Genomic DNA, 23,498 nt, shown 5'->3' on the forward strand with positions numbered 1-23,498 from the left:
TGATATATATATATATATATATATATATATATATATATATATATATATATATATAGTAATAGAATATTAATTCAATATATGTATATATATTTTTTATATATAACTTTTGTTCTTAATGATAATATAGTCTTGTTTGCTATATAGTCTTGTTTGTTTATCATCTGAACATTATCAACATCACCATATCTATGTACTCAAATGCACATGGTTGCATTGTAAAACATATTTATAATATGACATTATATTATATGCTGCGTATCATTCTGACATATTTAATATTGATAAAACAAAATTTCACGAGACAGAGCATCTAAAATATACATGCGAGACTCATTTTCTCTTTAAAATCGTTACAATTATGAAGCAATTTGCAAATTTGATTATTTTATTTTTGGAATATATTAAGTCATATAGAAATATTGCACACATATGTATAACTTACATAAAATAAATACTTAAACAGATAACTGAATTTTAAATAGTGAATATATAAATGTTAATTTATGTGCGCAATATGAAGATAACTAAAAATTATTGTAAACATTGTACATATTTTCAATATAAAAAATAATCTTTAAGAAAGTGACGGTGATATATTTTTTCATAAAGCTATGTACAGGATATATATATACAGAAATTCGCATTGAGAGCAGACAAATTGAGTAATGAAGGTATCAGTTTTTTATAAATCTCTCTGTTAGAATATTTTTTTCAGATGAACACTATATATACGGAAAACATTTTTACACGTGTGTCGCATGCACCAAGTCCGTTTCGATGATATGTTTAACATTCTTATTCTTTTCATACTGCACTTCTCCATTGAGTTCATTCACAATATCCTCGCGCGTCCGTCCTTTAGTTTCCGGCACCAATATAAAGCAGAACAAGAAACTGCATGCGCAGCAGATAGCGAGGAAAAAGAAGCAGCCGTGCGTACCTAGTAAAACGATGAGATCGGCGAAAGTCTTTATTATGACAAAAGATGCGGCCCAACACATAGTGAGACCCACAATCGAGGCCATACTGGTCACGTCACGGCTGAATATTTCAGACATAATCACAACGGGTCCATTGCCCATTCCTACAGCATACACTATTACGAAGATGGATAGTGCTGCGATTGGTATCCAACCGTAAGCGGATATATCATATTCTAAGTTCTGGAGGTAGCAGAATGCGCCGAGCACACAATGACACGTGCACGTTCCTACGCAGGATATCAAGAGCAAAAGTCGTCTACCCATCCGCTCTATTAGAGATGTTGATAAAAACGAACCAAGGAGCATGATAGCTCCTACAATTACGGATGATGTGTTCGGCGATAACGAACTGCCGGCCATTTGGAAAATACTCTCCGTGTAACTGATCTGAATGGAAAAGTCAAAAATTTATCAACTTATTTTATAAGATAGAAAATGAATGAAAGTAGATAGAAAATGAATGAAAGAAAGTTTTGTACAACTTTCAATGTGATTTTTTGTTAATATATCAAATCAATAATAATTGAGAAAAGCGAGAAAATGATTTAAATCATTGTATCACTCAATTTGATTTTATCATAAAACATTTTGTGTGAGATCAAATATTTTTTCATTTTCTATGAGTAAGGACAATGTTGCTTTAAATATCTGAATTTATAAGTAAAGATAATTTAATACAGATGAAGAAACAAATATACAAACGAATTTATAAATAATTATCGATAATTACCACCGCAAAGATCCCGGCAAATTGTTGACCGAAAAACAAACCCAAGATGATGATCAGTCCTTTAATCGTCGCTTTGTCTCTAAATAAATCTGACAACTTGGCGGATCTCATGGACGTGACTTCCTTAATTTGCAACTGTAGATGCGACAATGCCTGTTCTACCGCCGAAGTGTTTCCAGCTTTTAACCGATTCAATGATCTGGAACAGTGAATAACAATATTCTGTCGCGATATTTTCAAGAATAGAATATTTCTCTCCTAAGATTACTTACTTAATTGCTTCACGCGTACGATTTTCACGCACTAAGTAGACCGGCGATTCCGGTATGAAAACGAAAGTAATCAGGAACAATGCGCTCAATATCGCACCAATTACAGCGAGATGGTATAGAGACATCATGCCACCTAAGATGTAAGCCAGCAGTATCCCAGTATTGAGAGAGAATCCTATGAGACTTGCTAATATACCGCGGATGCTGTCACACGAAATCTCCGACACATAATTCGACACCAGGAAAAATACACCGGCGCCAGTGATACCGCTCAGGGCTTTCGCTATGTAAATGTGCAAGTGCTCGGTGGCGAAAATGATCAACAGCCAGGAGAGTATCATCGGCAACAGTAACATATAACCGAATCTCTTTCGACTGAACTTGTCGGGTATCACTAAAAGCAGCATAGTCGCGAAAGTGCCTACCAGGCATAAAATGCCATTCATCCAGGATATATTGTTGTCCGTCATTGGTTCACTTCCTACGACCGGCAATGGATTTTGTAGTTGCGGAACTGACGGTGATTGCCATCCCATCATAAATCCATAGGATACCGATGATAGATTTACTACGAAGAATACATATATAACACGGAATAATCAATAAAAATCTAATAGAGAGTTTTTAATTAAAGAGATTCTTCTTGATAAATATTTTAGAGTTGTAATGTTTTTTATTTAGCTAACTGTTATTTATTCATAGGTAAATAACTATTAGTTATTATTTATAAAACTTTAATTTATATTTTTGTTTTTTATATTTTTCTTTTTTCTAATTTTTCTATTTTTTTTTTTAACTTATGAAGGAGATAGAAGGCAATAAAGAGCCACTTGTGGGCATATGTTTTATACATTATAATCAAATTCATATTTTAACTTTAAGTGACAGATACAATCACAAAAAGTATACGTTTCGGTCGTTTTTGAAACATTTTTAGCGCAATTATAAAATATACAGAATATATTATATTAAAAATGTAACAGCAATAATACGTAGAACAAGAGTCACTCATGTTGTTAAAAGGTAAATGTAATATAATGGAATTTCGAGATAGAGACTTTCTATTTCTGATAAAGCATGTTATCTTAAAAAACTGGCAATGCAAATAACTCTCGAACTTGAGTGAATCGCCCAGCGTTATATAAAAAGCAAACTGTGTTACACACAGATGTTCGAAAGAGAAGTTTTTTTTTATTGCATGATATATAAAGTTTTTCAATAGCCCATAGTAAAATTTCGAATAGCTTCAAATTGGTAGGAAAACTCTCAGAGATTCATATTAATGATAACTTTAATCTTTTTTTTAGAAATATATCTATTGAAATGGCGATGGACAGTTGATTCGGACAGATGGAATTATATTTCCGATAATTGTAATATTTCTAAGTCAGAAGTTCTCCTAGCAAGAGCGAGACTTTTATGTATTTTATTATATTGTGCATCCTCTCTAAAATTATTTTTCTATCAATTGGTTTTCTATCATTCATTGAAGCTATTCGAAACGTTACTACGGGCTATTGGAAAATTTATGTGAAGTTATATCGTGCGATATTAAAAAACTTGATGGAAACATTCAGTCTCAAACATCCGTATATAACATTTTCTTTCACAACATGACTTAGTTAAGTTTGGTATATTTACATTACTAATTTTTAAGGTAATATATTATATTAGTAGACAGTCTTTTTCTGTCTCAAAATTTCATGCAACAACATTGCTGTTACATTTTTAATATAATATATTTTGTATTTTATAATTGCGCTGAAGATAGTCCAAAAAAATGATCGAAACGTACGCTTTTTGTGATTGTATCTATCATTTGGTTAAAATATGAATGCAATTCGATTGTAATCAAACATGTGTGCATCGCCCTGACTTTATTGCTTTTTTTTATATGATATATTCATAAGAGTCTTTATTCATTATTTTTATTTGTTTTAAGGGCTACCGTTTGTTATTGAAAAATGTCGATCCGTCACAAGATATATTTCTTGAAGAATGAAAAAGAAAAGAGAATCCTTTCTTCCTTTCTAACTCACCGATTATCGCGAAGACAAACTGCCGCAACTTGCCTGGCTCCTGCAACTCCTCCTGCTTTTCCATCGCACGTCGTTCTTTAACAAAAGCGCGATCGCAACGGTAACGTCTTCCACGATTGTCGATAGACACAAGCCCGGAATCGAGGATGGACAGAATTCACGAACGATGGAGAATACATTAGCACAAGTAGGAAGATAGCTCCTCACGTCTCGTACTCGACCGACATGCGTATTATAATTTAATTTATAGTGGTAGCTATTCGCGCACATATTCTTGTTGCAAGGAACATCCTTATCTTTTCGTCATTCTCGCTAAAGACAATAAATGATATGCGAATAAAAGACATCCACATGTATATATTCTTTGCACATAGCAAATACTTTATTTTATCGGATTTATCATCGCGTTCCCGTTCGGCAATGTGTTTAGTACTTTTGATTCATAAATACCATTGTCAAATATGTCAAGGATATATATATATATATATATATATATATAATAATAACAAAATTTTATATATATATATATATATATATATATATATATATATTTTATGAAATGAAACTATTATGTATGAGATTTAAGTTGAGAAACGAATGATTTTTTATCTATAAACAGTTTAAGCTATAAAGCACGATAAGAAAGAGAAGAAAAGTCATTAAATATACATTTCAAATAGAGATACCTGTACATATCCTTGACATATTTGGTAGCTTTTTAACATTTATAAACCAAAGAAATCTTACGGTATATTAAAAGAAATATTGATTAAGATTACATTATAAGTAAAAGTTCTCTTTTTATGCGATATTCAAGTTGATACAGTTGTCGATGCTTTATTTATATTTCAGCTATTCAAGAGCTATCATCATGCAAAGTATTTTTTCAAGAAGGGCCTGGCTGTTTATTAATTTGGGAATAATAATGTCTTCTTTTTTTACTGTAGTTCTAAATTATTGCGACGTACACAAGCGAATGTAATTTATAATGATATATTCGTCGGCGCATACCGAAAAATTTATGCCGCTTTGCAACTGATTTCGAATTGATTGATAAAATTATGACTGGCGCGAGCTTATTGTGATACGAAAGATATGTCTGCATTTGCATGATAACGCGTACGGTAAATGTGTAATTTTTGATGATTCGAATGATATCGAACGACAATGCAAATACAAACTTTTGTACCGGATCTAGTACAAGCCATCTTACATATTTATAAATTTTTTAATTTTTTTTTTATTTAATTTTAGTCGTATACTTGTCACAAACTTTTAATCAACATTAAGTCTTTTATATTAATTACTTCACAAAATAACAAATCTGTTAGTATTTGCTTTAGATTTGAGCGAATAATAATGTTTTATTATCGGTTTCTTTATTAAGGGGGCACAGGTCATATGATAAAAAAATTATTTATCTTTGTATTTCTTTTCTTGACATTGAATTAATATGTCTGAATAATTTTTTATATTTTTTTCTTTTATATTGACTACATATTGATCAATACTTTTAGCTAAATAAGCTTCTTCTGAATTCTTTTATTATAGATATTTGAATTATAAATGAAATTGTGTTAACTTTTTGGATAATTTGAATCGTTTATTATAATTAACATATTTACTTTTAAAATTATAATTTGTTTATCGCGCGCAAATGATTATATTAGCATTTATTTTTGAACGGTTATTAAAAAATGATAACAATTGGACCAATTTGGTTTTCCAATTGGTTTTCAAAAAGAGGATATATAAAGATAGAAAGACATGTTTCTTACAGATCTTTTTTTTTAAAGATCGATCTATCTTCTTTTTAAATTCAAATATTGCGCGTCGTGTTTGATGTTGCATTAGTACCAATCGCAACGTGATTAAAAGTGAGTTCGGTAATTCTATCTGTAAGAGGAAATCAGGAAAAAGAGCAGAGTTTATTGTACGATTTCTGATTGGTCAATCAGAAACTACTCTACCTCATGGATAAAATTTTCGAACGCATTTTTACAACGCGACTTATATCGGTACATGTGACGTGTGACGGTATATGTCACAATTTATTCAGATGTAGCCAATTAGACTTTGGCTATTTGAAAAAGATATTTTGAAATCTCTGTCGGACGAAATTCGCGCGGAAAATGTTCTTCTATCTATAGCTGACGCGACTATGAACTCTCATTCAAAATGCGCAAAATCGATCGACCGCTCAGAATGCCTTGTAACAACGACGACACAAATAGAATTGTAACAGTTATGTAATTGAACTCTCTCGGTGAGTAATCTTTTCTCAAATGAAAACACGATTTATTATTTATTTCGTTATTCGTAATTATCCATCCCAAGTTTTAAATTGATGAAATTAAAATAAGAGAATTGGTATTATTATTTTATTCGATATTTTATCAATGACATGTCAAATAATGCTGTATCACTTTCTTTTTTATTTGCGGCACGATGTGTATTCGAATAAGCTGCCAAGTTATTTCATCTGGTAGCATTTAAATCTTCGTATCGCTAAGAAATTCGCGGTTACATTTGCGCGTCACGATATATCTTATCTCGCGAATGAGAAGAGCAAATCGATAAGCGTACCGTATCAGCTGTTTTATAATCCCCACCAGTAATGCTCCCTTAAATTCGCTATTCGCTACCTGTATTCTATATCCTCACGGCCATGTTACACGGATGTACAAGAGGAATGAGGACGCGATAATCTTCGCGATAAATGAGATTTTATTGAAGTCTTTGAGGTGTGTTTATTTAACCTTTTGTTTTTCTTCATCCCGTTGATGTTTACCTTAAAAAATTGTCACGTGAATTATACGACCGTTATAAGTTGTTCTCATAGGTCTATTTTGTCAATCTGTCAGTCGAATCTGTATGTTGTTTTATGTTTAGCAGATATTCTATGCTGCAAAACCTGTGAATTGTACGGGACAATTCACAAAGCATGGCATGGCACTGCAACGGCACTACAAATCAAGAGATGGTGACAAAGCTGAAAGGTAAATGATCCCTGTGTCATCATCACAAGGCTGGTTTAATTAATGCGAACAATAGTATTGAATGTTCTTCTTTGTTGGACACAATCATTTGTATGTATAGCAATTAGGGACAGATTATTTACAGATGCTGGCATATTGGCAACGGATAAGGCAGAAGCTGCAATGCTCGCTGTTGACAGAGCAAAATATTGCCACGAATCGGATCCTTATCTTGATCGTCCTAGAAGAATTGGTTACAATGTGACAATCAGTGCACCACATATGGTAAGCATATGCTTTAATTGCACATATTTTAAATTTTACAAAACCTGATATTTTTTTTTGTATAATGAAGAAAATTGTATACAGATGATTATCTTTTTGGTATTTATACATTAAATAAAAGAAATATATAAAAATTATATATTTTTGGTAAATATAATTATTAATCTAACGAGAGAAAGAGAAAGAAATGGTTAAGCTATCTCAATACAATTTTTACAAAGTTTTTTAAATAAAATTTTAATATATAGATTATATTTTAATATATAGAATATATCTTTTTTGTTTAATACATTTTTAATATTTGTTGTTGATGTGTCTGATTATTGTATAAAATATGTATAAATTGATTTTAATACACATAAAATGAGGATAACAAAGAATACTCTCCTTCTCATTTTATCTCATCTTTATGTTATTTATATTAAGCTCATATTTAGTTTGAGACAATCAGAAATTTTTCAAGTATTGACATAATAATATCATTGAAGATAATATGTGATAATATATAATAAGATAATTTTTAATAATTGACTATAAATGTCAATTATTATATATTATCTTATCATTGAAGATAATATGTACATTTCTCGAATTGTTTAATCTGTTCAATAATAATTCGATAAATCACTATATCATTATATTTTTTACAGCATGCATATGCATTATCAATTCTCTCCGATCAACTCTTTGATGGCGCCAAGGCACTTGATGTTGGTTCAGGCTCAGGCTATCTATCAGCCTGCATGGCTTACATGGTAGGTTCAAACGGATGCGTAATTGGTATCGAGCATATTCCTGAGCTCATAGAGATTTCTACTAGGAATGTGCGCGAGGACAATCCTCATTTTCTCAAGGAAAACCGCATCAAATTCATCGGTAAGCTGCCAATACTTTATTAACATTATGTCTTATTGTTATCGACCTTGGAATGTCCATTTGACAATCAAAGCTCTTTCCTTTAATGCGTCAATATTACGCCATTCTTTCGTCTCTCGTTTTATTATACAAATTTATCGTACAATAAAAAAAGAAAACGTTCAAAAAATATTACATAACTCGAATAAAAGATACTCGTGATCCATTCACGTGGAGTAGGTATGTACGTTGCCGTGAAGAGTCAAACGGAACACTGTCCACTGACTATATGGCTTTGCTGTAAAGGTAAAAGATAAAGACTGCCGACTAACAACAGGTCATTATGAATGCGCCTAGTGGGAGACGGCAGATTGGGACATGCTGCTGACGGCCCTTACAACGCTATACATGTTGGAGCAGCAGCCAATACTTTACCGCAAGAGGTAAATGTAAGCAATATATAGAGTTTATATAGGATTAAGTAAAGCACACAGTATGTAGAAAACTTTCATGAAAATGTATTAAAAGAAGGCTGCTAATCGTGCTATAAAGTAAACAGTGCAAATTATTACAGTTGATAAACCAACTAGCTCCAGGAGGTCGACTAATATGCCCGGTCGTGGCTATAGAAGGTTTTCAAAGGTTTCAAGATCTACTGCAGGTGGACAAGAATACAGATGGCACAATCACGAAGAAGAAACTGATGCAAGTCTCTTACGTTCCTCTAACAGATCCTACTACTCAATTACGTAATTAGAGTTTTTAGAATGAAATCTCTTTACAGCGAACGCATAATTCGAGCAAGCGGTTAAACAATCCGTCGATGAACGATAATCGGAATTTGTATTAATGAACCAATTTTTTTGATGCATGCATAAATATGAAACATGCTCCGTTTTCGAGAGATTAGGAATATAATAAATTATATTTTACATATATATTTTCCCTCCCTTATTAATTCCTTTAGTTTTATGTTATTTACTTAGTTAACATTTTGTGAATTGGAGCCATGAATATATTTATTGATTATTTATGTTAATTGCAATTCGCGCGCGATTATCATATTCTACAGTTATAAAAGTTTAAATTTGTTGCAGCATGATGATCCATGTTATTTTTATAGATAATATATATTAAATATTCCAATTCTTATGCAAGCAAAGAATTGTAACGAATTAATAATAAAAAGTTAAATCTTTATATATGAGAGATAAAATGCAATTTTATATATACTATTGTATATTCTGTTTCTAACTCTTGCTCACATGTATTATACAATATCGATCCAAAATATATTTCTATATATGTTCAAAAATTATATAATAATATAATTTACACAAATAATAAGTACTGTACAAGAAAAGCTAAAAGTTAGCTCACATGGCTTATCAAACAATTGTTATTTATGCAAACAAGTATTATATGATGCTAGGAAAGACCAAATTAACATAAAAATATAGCTTATCAAACAATCTTCATTTTTAATTTTAAACTTTATATTTATTAATACAAATTCTAATGATAAAGCATAAATTAGTCATATAATTTATAATAAAATATATATATATATATATATATATATATATATATATGATAAATTCTTATTCTATATAAATTATTGGATTATCTAATCACGTGCATCATATATCAAACTGATGGATATCATTTCGACATCGAACGACATTCGCGGGGAATCGATCAAACGTGTATGTGGCATCCGCCAATCGAAAATTGTCACCCAATCACATCGTCAGTTGCTTTCGACGAGTTATAGATCCGCGGCAATCTACGACGTTTTCAACATCTATTTTGAAAAGCGACGTGCGCAACGAGTTCGCGCGATTGCTCAACATTCGCCCCGGTAATCTCGCAATCCACGTCGATCCGGTCGAACTATCGCAAGATCTGTTGGTGAAGGGTGAAGCGATACTCGGTCACTGTGTCCTAATATTAAATTATACAGTTGATTTGAGTCATAAAAGAGCAGATTGGAATAAGTGCGGTCGGCAGGTATGTTTTAAGAAAAACGAATCATTTATCGAGAGTTAACGGATAGCTAGGTGCATATCGAACATTCAAAAATAGTTTAATGTGGTAAACGAAAGTGACAGATCATCGATTGGAGTGTTTGTTTTGACCCGACAAGCCGGTTGCCGCCACGCTTTTCTCCAAAATTCGGATCCGCGTCGTCGAGTATTCCTCGACGCTCGCGTTCCTTTCCTCTGTCGTGCTCGCATGCAATATGGCTATGTACGGACGTTATCACGGTAGGAGCAATGAGGAACTCGTCCAACATCTCAAGCGTAAGTGTCGCGCGACTGTTATGCAATGTTGTGTCACATCATTTCACTCGCCGATGTTATATCTCTGTTTGCTTGTACATCAAAGCTGTTTTTTTTTGTCGCTTTAAGATTAGAAAACGCAGATTATTTCATGAAAAAAAGAAATATTTACAATTTACTCTCTATATTTGAATCTAAATTACTCAAATTTTAAACGAAAGACTAAATAAATAAATAATTAACCAAAAATGAATAATTATTCCTCTTTATGTTTTAATTCAGAATAATTTAAAGTTTGATTGTGATAAATCGAAAATATATGGATACTTAAATTTCATAAAATTTTGTTTTTACACATCCTTGCAAAACATTGTTTATGTCATATATTGTAATTAATCAAAATTATTTTTAGGATCCAGAGTGATTAAATCTGATAGAGTGTTTGAGGCAATGAATTCTGTTGATAGAGGAAAATACACTCAGCCTAGCCATGCTTATATAGATGCTCCACAAGGGATAGGTTACGGCGTCACCATTAGTGCTCCCCATATGGTATAATCTTCTAATTTGACTTTTATTTTTTTATCACATAAAAATGTCAATTATTTATAATATATATATATATATATATTTAATACTTATTGATCGAAAGATTATAAGATTGAATGTGATATGCAAAAAAATTTTATTTTGAAATGAAGTATCACTCAGTCACTTTCAATAATAGTAAATAAATAAATATACACACACATATATACATATATATACAAGCGAAAAAAAATGATAAAAGTAAAATTACAAGTTGGAAGACAAATGGAAATTCTTTAGCATGCGTATGCCCTGGAATTACTTGAAGAGAAACTGCATAATGGTGCAAGGGCATTAGATGTTGGTTCTGGTTCAGGATACTTGACAGCATGTATGGCCATTATGTTAGGAACGCATGGATTAGCTGTTGGAATCGACCATATTCCAGAACTTCGAACAATGGCTGAAGAAAACATTCGACACGATCATCCAGAACTTTTGCGCAATGGACGTGTGGAATTAGTTGGTAAATAAAATTTTATTTTTAAACAATTATATACATTGCTTGTTATAAATTGTCTCACTTTTTTCATATAATGAAATTATTTAATTACGATTGTAATTGTTTAGTTGGTGATGGAAGATTGGGGTATCCTGATCGTGCACCATATAACGCTATTCATGTGGGAGCAGCCGCCAAAGAACTGCCACAAGCGGTAAGTGAAGTGTTCAAATTGTTTTTGGATGTGCTTGGATAAATATTAGAGAGAAACGGAGAATCTTGCGATTTGTAGTTGATAGATCAATTAGCACCTGGTGGACGGTTAGTACTACCAATGGGCGCAGAGAACTCGGATCAAACCTTAGTGCAAATCGATAAGACCATGGATGGTAAAATCAAGCAGCGGCCATTAATAGGAGTGATGTTCGTCCCACTCACCGACAGGGAACGACAATATCGTCGATCATGAGATACGTGTCGGCTCCAATAAGTGAGCGCCGCTTTATTATTTATAACTACGAGTATTATTTTATTATTTTAACATTGTGCACAACTTTATTTACATAAAACGTGTCAGAAAAACTATTCAATCACATCAAATAGACAATTTTGTTAAAAATTTTTATAAATATTAATTAAAATCTAGCATTAGAAAATATTTCTGTATCTTTGAAATCAACAATAGAAACAAGTTTTTATTTTTGATATCATATTTTATTAAATGTATTATATTTTTTTGAGAAAACAACTATATATTGTCGTAATTTTTGTTTGCAGAAAATTTTTTTGAATCTAAGTATGCAATAATGTCGATTGGTGATATTATCTAGTCTTTAAATATTATGTAAAAATAATCTATATATACATATATGAGTAGTAAATGTGCGAAAAAAAGAACTAGATTTAAACTAATAGCTATGATATTTAAATTATAATATTAATAATAAACTTATAATTTGCAGTTGTGTTTACATAAAACTTTGATTTACATAATATAATTAAGACATAAGAAATTCTTTTCAATTTAAGCCAAAGTCTAAAATATAATTTTTATTTGATTTTTTGTATTATTTATTTGCTTGATAAATTTTTATGTTGAGTTTCTTCAAGATTTCATTTTACAAATTAAATGAAAAGAAATTTATATATAATTAAGTAATTTATTAACGATACATATAAAATTATTTACATTTTTTTGTATAATAAGACCCTTAAACAATATATAATATATGTAATATGTACCTTTTCTTTTCTATGATTTAATTGATCTGTATTTCTTGAAGTTATATAGATGCAATATTTAAAAATAAATATATGTATTTAAAAAGAAATATATATTTAAAATATACAATAATTAAAATCAGAAATACTTTATATATTTTCATGTTATATATACATATTACATAAACATTTTTATAATCATATTTCATCCTAGATAATAAATATATTACAAATTATATAAATTGCACGATATGTCTAGTAATATAAAGCTTGCTCAATTATTATCATTCTATACATGTGTATTTATACGTATCTGTATGTGTAAAATGTATTATACACACATATATATATATATATATATATATATATATATATATATATATATAATATAGTCAAATAGAATATGAGTGATTGTGTCATATAACTATAACAAGTTAACAACTAATCATAAAAAAATTATATTTATATACAGAGATCTGTTCGAGTTTTTAGTAAAATCGTCGAGAGCTACAAGAATTTTTGTCCACAAAAAAATGAAAAATTCCTGCAAATCATCAGCAATGGTTTGAGAAAATGGTAATCGAAAATACAGCTGAACAGATTTTACATTATTACATTCATTACAATTATATTTAAAATTTTACTTTGCTTTATGATCCTATATGATTTGGAATGTACAAAATAGGCAGTGAAATTAAGTATTTTATTTACATCCATCTTCAGTTACATAATTAAACATTAAAGAGCCTTTACCATATACAAGCTAAGCGCTGCACCAGATGCTAATCCTATACCCAGAAAAGCTCCCATCATTGCAGATGCAACTTCTTTTTCTTGGCTATCCACAACTCTGTATGAAGTCAATATATAAGGTAATAGCATAAAATATATTATAATCAGAACATTTTTATAGCTGATACTTACGTGGGCACAAGAATAAACGTTAAATTACAGAGATAACCGTTAGTTATGGCGAACACGATAGTTATCAAAATGTAATATATATCATTGTGAATATAAACAGGCAGATGATGTCGCGGTTGCGCATTACAAAACATAAGTACAGGTATAAAAACACTTCTAGCGACGCTCATAAACATCACGAGCCATGGATTACATTTCGGCTGTAATGACAAAACGAGTGATAGAAACATTTTGCATAAAAACAATGCAAACTTTGTAAATTAAAACACAAATTCTCACCCATTGAAAAATACCGGATAATACTCTTCCAGCATAATCGCCCGTACTAAAGATGAGATACGTCACCACAGGTATAAAATATATGTCTAAAAAAATTTATTTCATTAATTTATCTTTCATTCGTAAATTTATTTGTTTCAAATCGCGCGGGATGTGGAATATTATATTGAAACATGATGGAAAAGTCTCTCTGTTTACCATTCCATGCATGACCTTTCCCCTTGTATTGACTCTCCACTAAAACAGTAATCGCCGGATATACAGCCAGCGATATAAAAAATACAAGAAATATGCTAACGCCGTAATGCCAAATCCTTTTTATAATACGCGTGTAGGATACATTTGAATCCGCCGAGAAACTGACTTCTCCATTTATTGAATAATCAGATTTTAAACGATCAGGTACTTTTTCTATCATTTGATGCTTGAAAAATGGCTAAAAAGAAAAATAAAGATTTGTTTTTATTAGAGCAATAATTTAAACTGGATTTTGTAAATTCGATTGATAGAATTTAAAAAACTTCTATAAAGCCGATAAAGCTTGAGAATTCCTCGAGCGAATTATATATAATTTATTTCTCGACAAATAAATTGTACAGTAATACAATATGCTGCTATGACACATGCTATGCTGCTGAGTCACATATAATGCGTTTTATCATTTTATCATAAGTAACTTAGCATATATTATAGAACACCTGTATCCCGATGCATCTCGATATAAATACAATGACTGTTAGTGATGATCTCATTTTGCATATGATAATGGCTAGTAGGATTGAAAATTCGATGGCAAGTTAATCCTAGTATATTTGATAAAATGAACTTACCGTTCTCTCCAAAATGACGTAAGCGATCAATGATAACAGGAGCACGATATCGCCAATAATGAAATATACCAAGCCGGAAAGAGCCGGACTGGCGCCTATCCACAAAGAGCAAATTTCTGCTAGGGCTGTAAATATTCCACCAAGAGCTTGTCCTCCGGACATAGCAGTTATATATTTTGGCGAAAATTTACCAACTATACCCATTAGACTCCCTCCAAAAATGGCACTTGCAGCTGGAATTTTTATATTATTGCAATAATATATTCTTATAACAAAACTATCACTGGAATTATTATATTTTTGTTATTATTTTGTAGAAATTTAATTATTTGAAGGCATATACACACCATTTACGAGTGCAACCGTCATCAAAGTAACAATTAGGAATGGGTTCTGCCCTAAAAATAAAGTTTTATTTTATTTTTAAAGTATAATAAAAGTAGTTCTAATTATTATAAGATGTAATGAATATAAAGACAAAATAAACTTTGATTGCTTACATTTGTCAGTGTCCATTTCAACAAATGAAGTTGTTATGATAAATAGCAGTAATATTGTACATTGAGAACCCACCATCCTTACAGTTAGAGAGATTCTAGATATTTAGAGACTTTGATTATTAAAAATTGTGTACACTTTTTAATATATGATTCAAAGCTGCTTATAATTTTTCTAACTTTTCTTTACAATACATTAATACAAATAAATTGCAACAAGATAATTAGTTATGGAATGATAAAAATTTTATTTTAACTATATTTTATGCTTGTAATTTTTATGCAATTTCTTTCAATTTTTCTAAACTGTTTTTAATTTCAATAGTGCATTTAAGTCCAAAAAAATAATCAAGAAAAAATCTTAACTTTAAATCACTCTATAAAACAGATAAATACAAATAAATATTGCATGTACATATACTTTTTATAACAATTATTTTATGACTTTTCACCCACCTCTTGCTAATAAATGCGTTTATTATTAAAAAAAGAGTACTTGGCAACGCACTGGCAACGCTTAAATAAGATGTAAAACTAGCTTGAAGATCCGTCTTTTGCTCAAATAATTCTGCATATGTATGAGTAAGATTTGTCCCATTATGAATTTCTCTGAATTTATACATCCAGTACTGAAAGAAAGAACATTATATAGCCAACAATATTGCAGACATAATTATGAAAAAAATAAAACTCAGTCTCTTACATCATCAGCAGTAATAAAAAAACTCCATGGGATTAATGTATTTATTCCAAGTAAGTAAAATACAATATATGCAAAATTATACCTAAAATATGCGAAAAGAAAAATTATAGATACAGATGTAAATAGATTTTAGCAATAGTTGTTAAATTAAATCTCAGAATTGTGAAAAACTTACTTGTCATGTGGCTCGTATGGCTTTAAAAAAGGTTTTTCATCAGGAATTGCAATATTAGAATCCTCTATCTCAGTCTCTAAATCATCTTCGAATTCACTATCAGATGCACCTCCCAATAAAGGCCTTCTATTGATGGAATACATGACTTTTTCCTGATAGATAACAAATTGTACAATGATCCATAAGGGACTTTAAAACAAAAAAATGTATGTAATTTCTTTGCATCGCTTTGCAATATAAATCAGTGCACATAATAATATATGACAAATATACGTAACAGTTTTTAAACATTGTAGATGTACATTGTGCATTGATATTTTATCATCAACGAAATTTTATTGTACAGATTTATAAATGGATAAAATATCCTTCAAACTGAACAATCATATGTCAGTACAGGAAATACTCACAGAATTTGTAACAAAGGTGCTTTACGTGAAGAATAGACGTCGTGGTTCAAATGCGAAGAAATTTAAAAAGAAACACGTGCAATCGTCGAAAGCAATTGATACATCTCAGATGCGATCACGAATGAGTCTGGAACACTATGGACCATGCTCCGAGAATGAAAGACTCAGGTAGAAAAATTTAATTGTTACGCAGCATCATCCGCTTTGGCTGATTACGTTTGTGACTCGTGTCTAGCCAATCGCTCGTGGCGTTTACGAACAATTGACATTTTTCGATTACATTATTGGACTGCATTATACACGCTGTGTACATACATGTATACACCATACCACTCTGCCTGCCACTGCCTACTATAATGATACGCAATGGTATGCTTTGACACGAGTTTTGTTCTTTTTAGGAGAACTTCTTGCCCTCTTCTTGTTTTTCCTCTCTTTCTCTTCAACTAGCAAATATATATCTATCTCATTTTATTCTGTTCCACTTCAGCTGAAAAGCCAAACTTCGTGACACGCGCGCGCGCGCGCGCGTCGATCAGCTGATTGGTGGCTACACGAATGAGGTATAGAAAATATAGCCAATATAGGAAAACTCATTCCTGCTTACACTAGCGTCCTCTTGATGAATTTAGTCTTGCAATTGCGCGGGAAATTGAGCGGCAGGTATTCAGGTTATTCCTGTCTCGAATATACTTTGGAATAAGAGTATAAAATTGTTGCACGCAATCTTGTCAACTATGTCGAGTCCTATGAGACCGCCGAGGACCCCTGTTCCGCAGGATGATGATGGTTCGACGAACGGCACGCCAAGGCGACAGCCTCGGACTCCGACCTCTGTCAGAGCTCCTTCGGTTGCTGGTACACCTAGCACCATTGGTTCTACTTCTATGAGACAAGGTTGAAGAATATTTTTTAATGGAATGTCTTCTTTGAAAAAGAAATGTATATGAACTACAATATTTGTTTTGCATCATACATAGGTACGCCTCAGAGGAGACCAGGCAATAATCCGGTAGACACTCCGTTACGATGGGGCAGCCGTCACGCACAGGAGACCATTGCACCATCATCGGAGGGTCTTTCCTCTGTGCCATTGTCTTCTCCGAATCGATTGGTACAAACAAGCCCTCTTGCTGCGGGTATGAGCGAAGCAGAGTTATCTTCTCCTTTGAATTATGGAACACCTAGCTCCTTGGCATCAGTTCGCACTCCTCGCAGTGGTATTAGAGGTACACCAGTGCGACAGAGGCCAGATGTTCAGTCTGACAGACGTATGCGACAAGTTAATTTGGCTGAAGTAAGTTTAAAAATCATGTAGTGATATTAACATATAGATATTATTAATTAAATTATTAATGTTATTAAATTTTATTGATAGATACCAGAAGAATCCAATGTTCAAAGAACATCAGAAACTGAAAATGGTCCGCAGTTAGTCATCTGGGGTACAAATGTTGTAGTAGATCAATGTAAAGAACAATTTAAACGATTTATCTTACGATTTATCGATCCGGAAGCAGAGAATGACGAATTGCCTGAGAACATGAATCTATCAGATCCACTTTACTTGCAAAAGCTTGAAGAGATACATACGCTCGAAGAACCTTACCTGAATGTAAACTGTGCTCATCTCGAGGCATTTGATGAACAGCTTTACAATCGATTGATATGCTATCCACAAGAAGTGATACCAGCTTTTGACATGACTGCAAATGAAATGTTCTTTGAAAGATATCCTGCAGCGGTGTTGGAGCATCAAATTCAAGTACGGCCCTACAATGCTACCAGAACCAAAAGCATGCGTCTCCTGAATCCTGAAGACATAGATCAGTTGATTACGATCACTGGTATGGTTATTAGAACATCGAATATTATGCCGGAAATGCGAGAGGCGTTCTTCAAGTGTATTGTGTGCTCTTTTACGACGACGGTAGAAATCGACAGAGGTCACATAGCTGAACCAACGGTGTGTACACATTGCAACAACAATTACTGCTTCAACTTGATACACAATCGCAGTCATTTCTCTGACAAGCAAATGATTAAGCTGCAAGAATCGCCGGACGATATGCCAGCTGGTCAAACTCCTCATACAGTGGTACTTTTCGCACATAATAATTTAGTTGATGCTGTTTCACCAGGTGACAGAGTTTCCGTCACTGGTATATATCGTGCCTTACCGATACGCGTTAATCCGCGACAATCTAATGTACGCGCTATTTACAGAACGCACGTTGACGTTGTCCACTTCAGAAAACAAGATTCGAAGCGGTAAGATACATTTCAGATGTGCGCTTTTTATTTATATTTTATTCAATTGTATATATTATAATTTATATTAATTATGTATAAAATATTTTAATTTTTGATTATTTATTACACATATAGACTGTACGAGCAAGAGGAAGGCAAGGATCATGCATTTCCACCAGAGAGAATAGAATTATTAAAACTCTTGTCACAAAAGGAGGACGTGTATGAACGATTGGCACGTCACATTGCTCCCAGCATCTATGAAAACGAGGATGTGAAGAAGGGAATATTGTTGCAATTATTCGGCGGGACAAAGAAAGAACAAAGTAAATCGAGTAAGAAATATTTTCGGTCCGAAATAAATATACTTTTATGTGGAGATCCAGGTACAAGTAAATCGCAGCTGCTACAATTCGTCTTTAATCTGGTACCGCGCTCGCAATATAGTAGTGGAAAAGGTATAAATATACTTTTTGATAGCGATAACATTCAATTTAGTATTTGTTTTCGTATATTTTATCTCGTATATTGCTTAATCTTTTTTTTTACAGGTTCCAGCGCTGTCGGCTTAACTGCATTTGTAACGAAAGATCCCGAAAGTCGCCAATTAGTACTGCAAACTGGCGCCTTAGTTCTTGCCGATAATGGTATCTGTTGCATTGACGAGTTCGATAAAATGAACGATAGCACGCGCTCGGTGCTGCACGAAGTTATGGAGCAACAAACAATGAGTATTGCGAAAGCGGGTATTATTTGTCAATTAAATGCGAGAACAAGTATTTTGGCAGCGGCTAATCCTTGCGAGTCGCAATGGAATAAAAATAAAACAGTAAATATCCATTGAATGATAATCAATATTGAATATTAGTATAATGTTATCGAATTGTTATAAATCTTTACATATGTTTTTAGGTGATAGAAAATGTGATGTTACCACATACACTAATGTCACGTTTCGACTTAATTTTTCTCATGCTGGATCCTCAGGACGAGATATTTGACAGAAAACTCGCTAGACATTTGGTATCATTGTATTATAAATCTGATCTAGAGGAAGAGGATGATATTGTAGATATGAGCATTTTACGTGATTACATAGCTTATGCTAAGGAACATGTTCATCCTGTTCTCAATGAGGAGAGCCAACAGAGGCTGATCCAAGCTTACGTCGATATGCGTAGAGTAGGAAGCGGTCATGGACAAATCACAGCCTATCCGAGGCAATTGGAGTCACTGATAAGACTCGCTGAGGCACACGCTAAAATGCGATTTAGCAATATAGTAGAAATTGTGGATGTTGAAGAAGCTTGGAGGTGAGAGTACACAAAACGGCTAAATAAGGCAATACCTAGATAATGCAATATTTTCGTTTTTAATAATGCAATTTATTGTAACATTTGTATATTGTCAGATTACATCGGGAAGCGTTGAAGCAATCGGCTATTGACCCACTAAGTGGCAAAATCGATATTAGTATTCTAACGACCGGCATGTCGTTAGCTGCGAGAAAACGTAGGCAGGAATTGACGGAAGCGTTGAAGAAGCTCATTAAGGGCAAAGATAAGACACCGACGCTAAACTATCAAAAAATTTTCACGGAATTAAAAGAATCATCCAGTATGGTAAGTTTATTCGTTACTTGTGTACCTCATTTCTGCATTTATTTTCATCTATTTTTTTTTGTATATTATTCCACTTTATTTCTAATACGCATTTATCCAAAGAATGTATGCTTGATTAATTCTGTGTTTCTTTTTAGTTGGTGACGCGTGAAATGTTTGAAGATACTCTGAAAGATTTGCAAGATAATGGTGTTGTAATTGTAACTGGCAAAAATACCATTCGTGTTTGTTAAACTTATTATTTTTATTACAATTTTTGTAGCATCTTGCGTAGGACATTTCTGGACGATTAATATGCAGGTATAATTTATTCATTGGTGTATTCTATGAAAAAAAAATTGCTAAATATTTTTATATATGAAAGAGATTATTGTAAAAATTTATTTTATATTCCATTATGATTTTTATAAAATCCATTTTTAATCCAAAATAGCACAGAATAGATAATGTGAAATTTTAATAATTAATATTACGAACAATTATAAAGATTATAGAATGTTTATAATAAGTTGCATCATTAATTTTCAAACAGTTCTTTTCAAATTATTTATTTACAGTAAAATAACGAATATAATTCAAAGCTTAAAATTCGTACATCATTTTAAACTGAATATTTTAATGATATGATCTCTTTTGTATCTTCATTTTTAAAATTTATAATTGTATGTAGTATTTATAATTGTATGAGTTTTGATATCTATGAATATTAAATTTATAGCTGGAATTTTGAAAAATTTATTTTTTATATTTTTTTATAAATAACTATTTATAAGCTTCTTGAATTAAAGTAAATCTTTCCAGATTTTTTTCTTATTATATTAAATTTTGTCGTAATACTTTGTTTTTAATAATTTAAGAAACATCTTTTTTAGCGTACTTTCCATACAGCATTTAAATAATTGTCGATAATAAATGATATAACGCACAAATAGAACGCACAATTTTTTATAAACATGGTAATGTGGAGTTTCGTAATATTGACGCTTGAATTGATACTCGTACATATTGAGCGCTGTTATTAACATATATATCTAATTTTGTAGAATGATCATATGTTCTATTATCAATAAGAAATTATTTTCATGTCGTTTATTCGATTTCACACGCATTGATATCGTATAAATCACAATAATTACACGAAATATTGGCTTAAAATGCAGCAATTAATTGCCATTGACAATTTGAACTATCTTATAGCTGACGTGTATATATGTTTTACGCCTACGCCTCGTGCGCGGGCGTCGCGACGGAGGCGTCGTACTACGTAGTTTTGCTCTTGCGATGACCTTGGAAACTCCTACGCTCCCTTAAGCGCCGGGTAGTTTTGGTGGGGATACTCGTTCATCGACGTCCTACCCACTCACGCCGGGTAACTTCCGCCCCTCCGAATCACGATATTCGCTACGCATCGATGGCAGGAGAACCTAGGTATCTCCAAATTATCATGTTCGGAGCATTAAAACGATGTTCGTTTGAATTCAAATGTCATTTTCTAAAAGTTCCCGATAATTAACTTTTTGTTGACGAAATAAACTATATTAGAATTTCATGCTAAATCTATTAAATTTGCTATTAAAAGAATTACTGTTATGGAAAAAAAAATTAATAAGAATAAAAGTTCGTAAAAGCATAATAAGTAATATATCGGGTATTGAATCAATCAGATGTAATGTGATTTTTTTCAGATCAAATCAGCTGTTAGGAACGTTGCTAACTCCTGCAATAATTTCTCTGTCGCAATAATCTTGCTGCATAATATAAGTATATGCCATTAAATAATTCTGTCATTAAAAGATAAGTACTTCATACTGAATGGTTTTTAATAGAAGCTAAGTGATGTATTTTGGAAGCATAGTGACAATTTTTGACTATCTTAATATCTACTTACATATATTCGTATATAATATTTATATATACATAGTTAGGAAACTAATGTGCATTTTTTTTTTATCTCTCTATCCTCTTTCGCATTAACAAGAAAATCTTTTTCCGGCAAATGTCAGAGCTTATTAAATTAATAAACTTTTTTCTTGAAAACAAAAAGAATGTCCTGACGTTTTGTACTCAACAAAGATTTATTAAAAACTTGTATCTTGCACATGCAAATGAGACATTTTTAAATTGTGAATTTTCTTAAAATTTAATTTCGACTCTATTATAGAAATTAATATCATTTATATTAATGAAGTTATATTTTTGAAATCATTTTTCTTTTGTTTTTTAATCAGTAATGCGACTTTGAATTCAAATTTCTAGAATTAATTTTCTAAATTCGATCCGCACGCATTTAATAGATTCAAGTAATTTATTAGCTCTCAAAATTATATAAACATTGCCATCCGTTATGCTCTCAACTCCGTGCGAAAGTATCTCGTACGCCCGCGCGCGAATATATATATATATGTGAAAGAGCATGCACGCGCGATTCACCCCCGTAAATGTGTACTACGCACAAACTATGTACACTATGTATGTATCGTTTATCTGCAAATGGCCGACTCACATACGACCGATACAATTGCGCTCGCGCGCGCATGTATATGTGCGCGAGGGAGGAAGAGAATGAAATCGCGTATCGGAAGGGATGAATCGAGAGAGAAAGATCGCAAATGAGACGGAGGAAAAGAGAGAAAGGGTGAGGGAGGATGAGCGGGGGTGCACTCGATCGTTAAAGCAGCACGACATCCCCCACCGCGTGACCCCTCACGCCCATTCATAAAGTTGCACCCGCTAATTCTTAGTATCTCGTTCAACGTTTTCTCGATATCGCCACGCGAGTGTATTGGTATTGCATTTCTTTTCACAAAAGAGAGATCATTTTTTATCCATACATACATATGTTTCGGATTTATCTTTTATATCTTTAGCTCTCCTTTCTGCTTCTTAACTGACAAGTGATTATTAGGATAATGTAGGGGAATTTTAGAACAAAGGGTCTTAAAAATAAATACTCTTTTTTTTTTCTCCAAAGAAATTTTTGAAAATTGAAATTCTAATTATTTTTCAGACTGATAACGACTATCATTAAAGTTTTCCACAATAGAATTTGATAAAAATTCAAAGATAATCAATTGAAATTTTTTAAATGTAATCTTGATGGTAATTTAAATTTTGATTATCAACATATTGC

General features: G+C 31.9%; 5 protein-coding genes across 17 annotated transcripts; 3 read left to right on the plus strand and 2 right to left on the minus strand.

The window, feature by feature from the left end:
* Positions 1–37: 37 nt before the first annotated feature.
* Positions 38–4,427, minus strand: LOC126851047 (facilitated trehalose transporter Tret1-like). Its single transcript, XM_050594610.1, has 4 exons — positions 4,025–4,427; positions 1,986–2,553; positions 1,714–1,912; positions 38–1,370 (listed from the first exon to the last, which is right to left on the minus strand). Exons 1-4 carry the CDS (start codon positions 4,086–4,088, stop codon positions 744–746), a joined length of 1,458 nt encoding a protein of 485 aa, XP_050450567.1. The 5' UTR covers positions 4,089–4,427; the 3' UTR covers positions 38–743.
* A 1,601-nt stretch (positions 4,428–6,028) lies between these two features.
* On the plus strand, positions 6,029–9,080 carry LOC126851071 (protein-L-isoaspartate(D-aspartate) O-methyltransferase-like). Of its 10 annotated transcripts, none has more exons than XM_050594660.1 (6): positions 6,029–6,290; positions 6,917–7,023; positions 7,137–7,287; positions 7,938–8,163; positions 8,500–8,591; positions 8,717–9,080. In XM_050594660.1, the coding sequence occupies exons 2-6, from the start codon at positions 6,974–6,976 to the stop codon at positions 8,897–8,899; spliced, it is 702 nt and encodes a 233-aa protein (XP_050450617.1). In that variant the 5' UTR covers positions 6,029–6,290; positions 6,917–6,973; the 3' UTR covers positions 8,900–9,080. The 10 variants fall into 10 exon arrangements, with proteins under 10 accessions (XP_050450617.1, XP_050450614.1, XP_050450622.1 ...); XM_050594657.1 differs by having other exon boundaries at positions 6,030–6,290; positions 6,920–7,023; XM_050594665.1 differs by having other exon boundaries at positions 6,033–6,290; positions 7,148–7,287.
* Positions 9,081–9,891: 811 nt separating this feature from the next.
* Positions 9,892–12,785, plus strand: LOC126851072 (protein-L-isoaspartate(D-aspartate) O-methyltransferase-like). 3 transcript variants are annotated; one of them, XM_050594669.1, is made up of 6 exons: positions 9,892–10,152; positions 10,228–10,445; positions 10,837–10,976; positions 11,253–11,478; positions 11,583–11,668; positions 11,747–12,785. In XM_050594669.1, the coding sequence occupies exons 2-6, from the start codon at positions 10,385–10,387 to the stop codon at positions 11,921–11,923; spliced, it is 690 nt and encodes a 229-aa protein (XP_050450626.1). In that variant the 5' UTR covers positions 9,892–10,152; positions 10,228–10,384; the 3' UTR covers positions 11,924–12,785. The 3 variants fall into 3 exon arrangements, with proteins under 3 accessions (XP_050450626.1, XP_050450627.1, XP_050450625.1); XM_050594670.1 differs by having other exon boundaries at positions 10,254–10,445; XM_050594668.1 differs by having other exon boundaries at positions 9,893–10,152; positions 10,248–10,445.
* A 374-nt stretch (positions 12,786–13,159) lies between these two features.
* On the minus strand, positions 13,160–17,036 carry LOC126851048 (equilibrative nucleoside transporter 1). The gene is made up of 11 exons (XM_050594611.1): positions 16,494–17,036; positions 16,084–16,235; positions 15,909–15,990; positions 15,662–15,834; positions 15,209–15,303; positions 15,056–15,106; positions 14,709–14,941; positions 14,077–14,314; positions 13,879–13,964; positions 13,600–13,799; positions 13,160–13,525 (listed from the first exon to the last, which is right to left on the minus strand). Exons 2-11 carry the CDS (start codon positions 16,224–16,226, stop codon positions 13,414–13,416), a joined length of 1,413 nt encoding a protein of 470 aa, XP_050450568.1. The 5' UTR covers positions 16,227–16,235; positions 16,494–17,036; the 3' UTR covers positions 13,160–13,413.
* Positions 17,037–17,103: 67 nt separating this feature from the next.
* On the plus strand, positions 17,104–22,221 carry LOC126851025 (DNA replication licensing factor MCM4). Of its 2 annotated transcripts, XR_007687622.1 has the most exons (10): positions 17,104–17,390; positions 17,474–17,790; positions 17,872–18,764; positions 18,882–19,204; positions 19,298–19,575; positions 19,659–20,059; positions 20,158–20,368; positions 20,506–20,668; positions 21,566–21,796; positions 22,054–22,221. XR_007687622.1 is itself a non-coding variant. In XM_050594572.1 (8 exons), exons 1-8 carry the CDS (start codon positions 17,231–17,233, stop codon positions 20,599–20,601), a joined length of 2,679 nt encoding a protein of 892 aa, XP_050450529.1. In that variant the 5' UTR covers positions 17,104–17,230; the 3' UTR covers positions 20,602–20,974. The 2 variants fall into 2 exon arrangements, 1 of the variants encoding a protein (XP_050450529.1); XM_050594572.1 differs by lacking the exons at positions 21,566–21,796; positions 22,054–22,221 and having other exon boundaries at positions 20,506–20,974.
* Positions 22,222–23,498: the final 1,277 nt, after the last annotated feature.

Source organism: Cataglyphis hispanica, chromosome 7 (genome assembly GCF_021464435.1).
Source record: "Cataglyphis hispanica isolate Lineage 1 chromosome 7, ULB_Chis1_1.0, whole genome shotgun sequence".
NCBI lineage: Eukaryota > Metazoa > Arthropoda > Insecta > Hymenoptera > Formicidae > Cataglyphis > Cataglyphis hispanica.